We start from the raw sequence: 6,578 nt of genomic DNA, 5'->3' as shown, positions 1-6,578 counted from the left end.
GCTTTGTCATTGACACGATGGCGAGCAGTCTCGGTGCCACTGCGGGAGGGGAGAGAGGAGAAGGGAGGATCTAATTCTCAAGAGAAAAATAAATAGGAGAGGTTAAATGAAAAATACATATTACGCTAGCATGCCACTCAGTGAGAAATGCTCACATGGCTGGCATGGATCTGCGGTGCACCATCTAACAAATTTAGAGAAGTTTACGAACCTACGACACCCCGATGACACTCCTGAATTTAAACACCTAAGAAGTCAAAAAAAAAGGAGAGAAAGAAAAATAAAGAAAACAGAAATTTAGAAAGAAATCGTGAAAAAGAAAACGTCCCAGAAGAAAGCCCATTCGGGTGTGTTCCTTTTTTTTTCCTTTTTTTTTTCCCCTCGCTGGCATTCCCCTTCCGTCCGCTGCACCCCTGGTCGTGCGTTCTGTCTGCCTCTCTCGTCCCCTCTCGATCTCCGACGACTGGTGGGCCGCCGCAGCGGCCGCCGCCATAAGCCAGGTGCTGAGGCAGTAGTTGGTTTCTTCCCGGCGACGAGCACCCACCAGGTACTCCCACCCCTTCTCTTCCCTTCCCTTCAAGCTGAGCAACGAAACCCTAACCTAAAGCTATTTAACCCATGTCCCTTTACTGGATCCGCCCCTGTCTACAAGTTTATATATATGCCTAATAAATTCGATTTTTCTTGTTTTGCAGAAGTTATTGGGTGTACATGTGTACACCCATGTCCTTCACTGGGTCCGCCCCTGAGCCTTCTGACCCCAACAAGAAACCTGGTTCGTTTTTGTGAACTATTTTTGTATTCTTTCTAGACTCCCTGTTTATGACAGTTCTGGGTTTTGCGTGATAGTTTTGCTCTGCGTCTGATTTTCGTAGCGAAAAAGCAGACTCGACAATGGGCTGCGTGGACACACCAAGAGGAGGAGAATTTCTTCAATGCACTGCGGCAAGTAGGAAAAGTAAGAGGCATAAATTCTGGATGCAATGCTCTTCTGCTATTTGCAATCTAAGTAGCACATAATAATCGATTGATGGATAATCCGTATTATTTTCGCCAGAACTTCGACAAGATTACACACCGTGTTCAGAGTAAAAACAAGGATCAGGTATTTATTTTTCAACCAAGATGTTCGGATACACATTAGCCCGTGGATTTTAGTTATGTATGAGTTGTCCTAAGGAGTTCCTGTTTCTATGATGATTAGAGTTTATATTTTATTATATTATTACTATAAAGATGTTTTATCTTTTCTTGCAACATTAGTCTATCTTATTATATTAAAAGTTTAATTCTGTTGTATATGAATCTAATGTAAAAAGATTCAATGCTTTATGTGCCATACAGGTCAGGCATTACTATTACCGTCTTGTTCGACGCATGAAGAAGCTATTGGGTCCTAGGTTCTCACTTGATGCAAAAAACTCCAAGGATACCATTGCTGCTATGCTTCGCTGGTAATTGAATATATCTTATCATCTTTAAATTGCCTGAAAATATAGTTCATTGTTGATTTTATTTATACACCATAGGAGCAAAAACTAGAGGTTACTTTGTAATATTTTCTGAGTTCTCTCTTTGGCATATGATATTTATAGGAATTTGGACATCTTGTCTTTATATTACAGATCATGATGGTAGATTGTAGCCATCTATGATATCTGAAGGCTTTGACTACCACTCATTATAGTTCCGTTATGTAGTGGATATCTTGTCATATTTATTGATCTGTTGTGGACCTTTCTACTGATTTTGACGTGATTGGCTTACTCTTGTGTTACATACACGATCTAAAGTCAATTTCTTGTCGTTTAGCTTCATAATAATTGTGCAATGCTTCTGCATCATTTCTTTTAGATTAAGCCAACATCCATTTTGGCCGTGCATTCAATTTTTTTTTTAATTAAAAAAAAACATTCCATTCCCTGCCTGAACCTTGATTGCTTCTGTTGGGTTTCAACTCTAGCCTACCCCAACTTGTTTGGGACTTAAAGGCTTTGTTGTTGTTGTTGTTGTAAAAAAAAACATTCCAAACTGTACATGAGGTTTCATCTCATACGGCTCCTCCCATCTTTAGAGAACTCTTTTCATAATAATTTGTGAAAACAGGTAACTTAGCTTTTGTAGAAAGCGAATAAATAATGACAATTTCGTTTAAGGATGTGCTTTCTCGACTGCTGGCAGTTCAATATTAACTGGTTTTGATGCAGGTGGTCTCTGCTTGAGAAATTTAGCTGCAGTGCATCAAAGCTGCATCTGAAGCCTCGGAGGTTCAAAACATTTGTAGAAGCATTGGTGAGTTGCTTTGTCCCCATGTTTTTTTCTCATTATAAAATGTCGTCAGTTTGTTTCTTCTTTCTCATGCTATGTGTCTCTCCTTTTGTTTGCCAGGGAAAACAACTGCTAAAGGACAGAAATAAGTCCAGGAGAAAACGTTCACGAGTGGATATGTGCCTACCTTCTCCATCTCCAATTATCAGCAAGGCTCCTGGGAATGAGACTCCTCCTGTAAAGCTCCTGTCAGTAGATGCTCAAAATGGTAGCAGAGTAACATCTCCTAAAGGGACAATTTTCAAGCGGGTTGCTGAACCAATTTCTAACAAGTCAGGAACAACTAAAGGGGACCTCTCCGCCACAAGAACCGTGAAACAAAAAAGGAAGGCAGGTGGGCGCATGTTCTCTTTTCCTTTTTATGACCTAGCCTTGCTTATCTTTTGTCACACAATCTGTGTGATTTGACTTTTGGCCGCTCTCTCTAGTGGTGAACCTTTGTTGCATTAATGTGGATAGCTGGTGACCTGTGTTTTAGGTGGCACTGTTGCATCTACTGCATATAAAAAATGGGAGAGAGCGGCCATGGCTGGTGTTTCTTTAGTTGCTGATGCAGCTGAGGAGCTCGAGCGCAACACAATTAACCCGGGCATTTTATGTAATGTTGATGCAAGAACACTGATTTCATCATCAGACAGACTTTCTACTGCTGATGGTATGGCTTTTAGCAACTGGATTTTAGTTCTTGTATTTGCTGAACTTTGTTCAACACACTCTTGAAGTTAACAGTAGCAGATACAGGTCTATTGTCCTGATGTTTTTATTCTTGGGTTACCCTTTATTCTTCATTTGCAGGCATCAGCACAAATCATATGAAGGAAGCAGATTCACAAGCACCTGTGAAGCTGAAGCTACAGTTATTTCCAATAAATGAAGCTACTCGGAAGGCATTGGAGAAGGTAAAGCATGGTTTCTTGCTACTAGCAAACTGCATATGAATCACAATTTCCCTCAGTCGCTGTATTTTTAACATGTCAGTTGTTACTGGTGAATTATTAACCAAGCACTCAGGTTCTTGTTGTCAAATTCATGCATGTTATAGATGAAAGATGATGAATAGATAACTTGATTAGTGTCCCTTTGCATTTTGCTCAAACTTTTTTTCTTTATATTTGGTTTGGTCTGAGTTGCTCTGTTCAGTTCTCCAATCTTTGAGCAATTTGAACATTACATGGTGCTTTTTCTCCTCTTATCAGGATGACCATAATCCTCATCTAGAGCTCACATTAAGCTCTAGGAAGAAAATATCATCTGTGCTAGAACATCTAAACCGAAAATGGGGTAACTCAAACATCGCATCTGGAGAGCTTATTCTTTTTCCATATTGTGCTAATCAAGAGGATTTGGCTACATATCAGAGGTGGACAACAAGAGATACTGTTGCAGTAGCTGATGTGTTTCTTTCTGTGAATAGCCCTTCTGTTTTCCGTTTAAGGTATATAATTTCTCTGATTGATAGAAAGTCAACCTAATGGGTCACGTGTAGTGCATAATGATTGCTAATTGTTGTGTCAACATTTTGTTGTTAAGGTATGGTTGGTTTTCCCTTGTTGAGCTTGGAGCAGGGGTAAGTGAAATATCTTTAACCCACATGATACCAGAAGTCATCCAAGTCAAATCGCCATCAGGAGATAAGGCTTGTTTGCAAAAGGATGGTACTTTGCTCAGTAATTTCACTCTTGAGCAATATCCTTGTAGTTCAATGTTATTGCATATGACACCATCTAGTACAGGCAAGAACTCTGAGCTTCCAGATCAGCCAGCTAATGTGCCCCCCTCTCAGTTTGGCAGCCAAAAGCAAGTGCAGGTTCCTGTAACCCAAGCTTTTGAGGTTATATTTTTTGTCGCTTTCATCCTTGTGACAACTAAATGTTTCTATGGGCGATCTTCCTTTCTCTTATTATAACTAAGTATGCATTTATACTTCAGGGTGATCAGGGAATGAATTGTGTGGCAATATCTGAAGTAGAGTGGGCAGACACCCTTACAGATATCAGTGTTGGGCACTTACTGACAGAAGCATCCAAAAGCGCTCATTTGGATTGCATAGGGACTAGTGTAAAGAATCCTTTGTTTCTTGAGAATCGATGCAGCTATGACTCGTTTGATGCTGCTGTTGCCCTTCATGCTTCTCGTTATCAAGCATCCGAGCAGCCAGCCCATGCTCCCCATTCAACCATATGGGGAGCAGAAGAAACATGTGATGAGTTCACCTTTAATTTGTCAGCCTCCAGGAAGCAAGAAGGCTCAAACACTCCTAGCAGCTCTCCTGATACTGACAATGAAGTTCATCCCTCAGATTCGGAAGGATTTCAAGGTTTTCTTCAGGTCTGCTGACATCTTTTGGGTTCTCCTAGAAGCAAAATAAGTTTATATAGTTTTTGACCTTGTTTATTTATGTGTCATCTCATTTATTAGGACTTGACTGGAGAGGATGATGCTGATAATCCTTATAATGATGATGCCAAAGACGAAGAGGAGTTGTGTGCTAAATCACCACCTCGAAATGATGAAACTAATGAGTTGAAGGATCAATCTTTAGCTGACATATATTGGGTACTTGAAGAAATCATAATGTTCTTTTGTACTGGCATTATCTTAGCTGAGCTTACCTTGTTTTTTTCTTTTCTTGGCAGCTTGATTCACTCGGACCACTAGACTTGGACATACCGTCTGTGAGATATCAAGCTGATGACATACTGGTAGGGGACAGTCAAAATAGTTGGAACCGCCTGATGGCAAATAGCCTCGATGCATTTCGAAACCTGTCATTCTTCTCAGATAAGAATGACTCGATTCCATCAATCATGTAGAACTGGGGATGTTATGGCTTCCACGATTTGCTGTGTTGGTTAGGAAGCAACTTCCAATGCTGCATTTCGCTCAAGAGGGGGCTTTATAGTGTCCAAGTGAGCTGTTTGCTGCTGATACGAGTATCCAACAGATGCGGATTTGATGCATACGTGAGGGGCTCGTGCTGTTGTAAGATAACATAACGGATGTGCTAACGTGTACTCCATGTAATTATGGTGTCCTTGTACATAAAGCACATACAAGCACTTGGTTACAAGTAAAGCTTCTGGGGCCGTGTATAAGATCAGTCTGCCTAATGCCCATCAAATGATTGTCCGCTTCATTCTTCCGGTTTACATCTAATATGTCCACATGGGTTATCTCAGGGCAATCAGATCGGAGAATTGTGACAGTGGAGGATTTGACGCGAAGGCTTTCTAAGGGCTCAGCTTCACCAGTGAATTATCTTTTGTTGGCTTTGGCTCCAAAAGCGGCTTTAACGGTAGAGTTCCATCTTATTTCATAAACATTTGGTAAAACAGCTTCCAAGAGAAGTCCGAGTACTACTCTTTCGGTCCTTAAATAACTGTTGTTTTTGTTTTTCGAGAAACAAACTTTGACTAAATATATATATAAAAATAATGGTATTTATGATATAAAATTAATATCATTAGATAGATCGTTGAATGTATTTTAATAACAAATTTATTTAGAGATATAAATATTGCATGTATTTTATATAAATATAGTCAAACTTATAGCATGAAAAAAAACGACAGTTATAGACGGAGGGAGGCGACGAGTAGAAAGCTGTTGGCCGGTTTTGCTCTCTGTCGTGTACTTACTCGCACGTGACGTTGATGATAAGTTGGTGGTGCTTATACTTCATGCAGCCCGAGGAACGACGGCACGGCACGAAGTCTGCTTTTTAGCCCGACACGAGCACAGCACGGCCCGGTGACATGTAGGCCCGGACTGGCCCGGCCCGAGGCAGTAGGCCGTGCCTGGGCCGCTGCTCAGGCCCGTGGGGTGGCACGGCCCGACCCAGCCTGAGTCAGCCGGCCCGGCCACCCCCTCCCCCTCCTCACTCCTCCACTGACTCCCCGCGGCCCAGCTGGTCGGCCCACCATCCCCGCGGCCCAGTTGGCCTCCCCCTCCTCATATATAAGCGGAGCCGCACGTCGCGCCCGCGGCGGCTCTCCCCCGTGCAGCGCTGCAGCCCCATCCCACCCCCGAACCCTAACTCCCTCCACTCTTCCCCCAGCCTCCGAGCCTCCCAGCGCTCTCATCCAGCGGGCAGCGGCGGCGGCGCGGGAGCCTCGCGGGCTACTCCGGTGACTCTACTGCGCCGTCCGTGGCCCAGCTGCTCGTGCTTCCTCCCCTTCCCCCTCTCTCTGGCTGCTCGCGCCACAGTAGTCGCGCAACCTCGTGTTCGCGCGTCGCCGCCGACGCCTCGA

At 42.8% G+C, this 6,578-nt stretch overlaps 1 protein-coding gene across 2 annotated transcripts; it reads left to right on the top strand.

The window, feature by feature from the left end:
• The first annotated feature begins 376 nt into the window (after positions 1-376).
• Positions 377-5,690, top strand: LOC136508557 (TSL-kinase interacting protein 1-like). Of its 2 annotated transcripts, XM_066503262.1 has the most exons (14): positions 377-547; positions 696-775; positions 876-958; positions 1,058-1,105; positions 1,345-1,454; positions 2,208-2,292; positions 2,389-2,662; positions 2,807-2,983; positions 3,124-3,227; positions 3,525-3,763; positions 3,859-4,159; positions 4,258-4,656; positions 4,747-4,884; positions 4,965-5,690. In XM_066503262.1, exons 2-14 carry the CDS (start codon positions 712-714, stop codon positions 5,139-5,141), a joined length of 2,199 nt encoding a protein of 732 aa, XP_066359359.1. In that variant the 5' UTR covers positions 377-547; positions 696-711; the 3' UTR covers positions 5,142-5,690. The 2 variants fall into 2 exon arrangements, with proteins under 2 accessions (XP_066359359.1, XP_066359367.1); XM_066503270.1 differs by lacking the exon at positions 377-547 and having other exon boundaries at positions 850-958; positions 4,965-5,688.
• Positions 5,691-6,578: the final 888 nt, after the last annotated feature.

This window comes from Miscanthus floridulus, chromosome 1, assembly GCF_019320115.1.
Source record: "Miscanthus floridulus cultivar M001 chromosome 1, ASM1932011v1, whole genome shotgun sequence".
Taxonomy (NCBI): Eukaryota; Viridiplantae; Streptophyta; class Magnoliopsida; order Poales; family Poaceae; genus Miscanthus; species Miscanthus floridulus.
The sequence above is the reverse complement of the archived record's forward strand: the minus strand, read 5'-3'. Positions and strand labels throughout refer to the sequence as shown.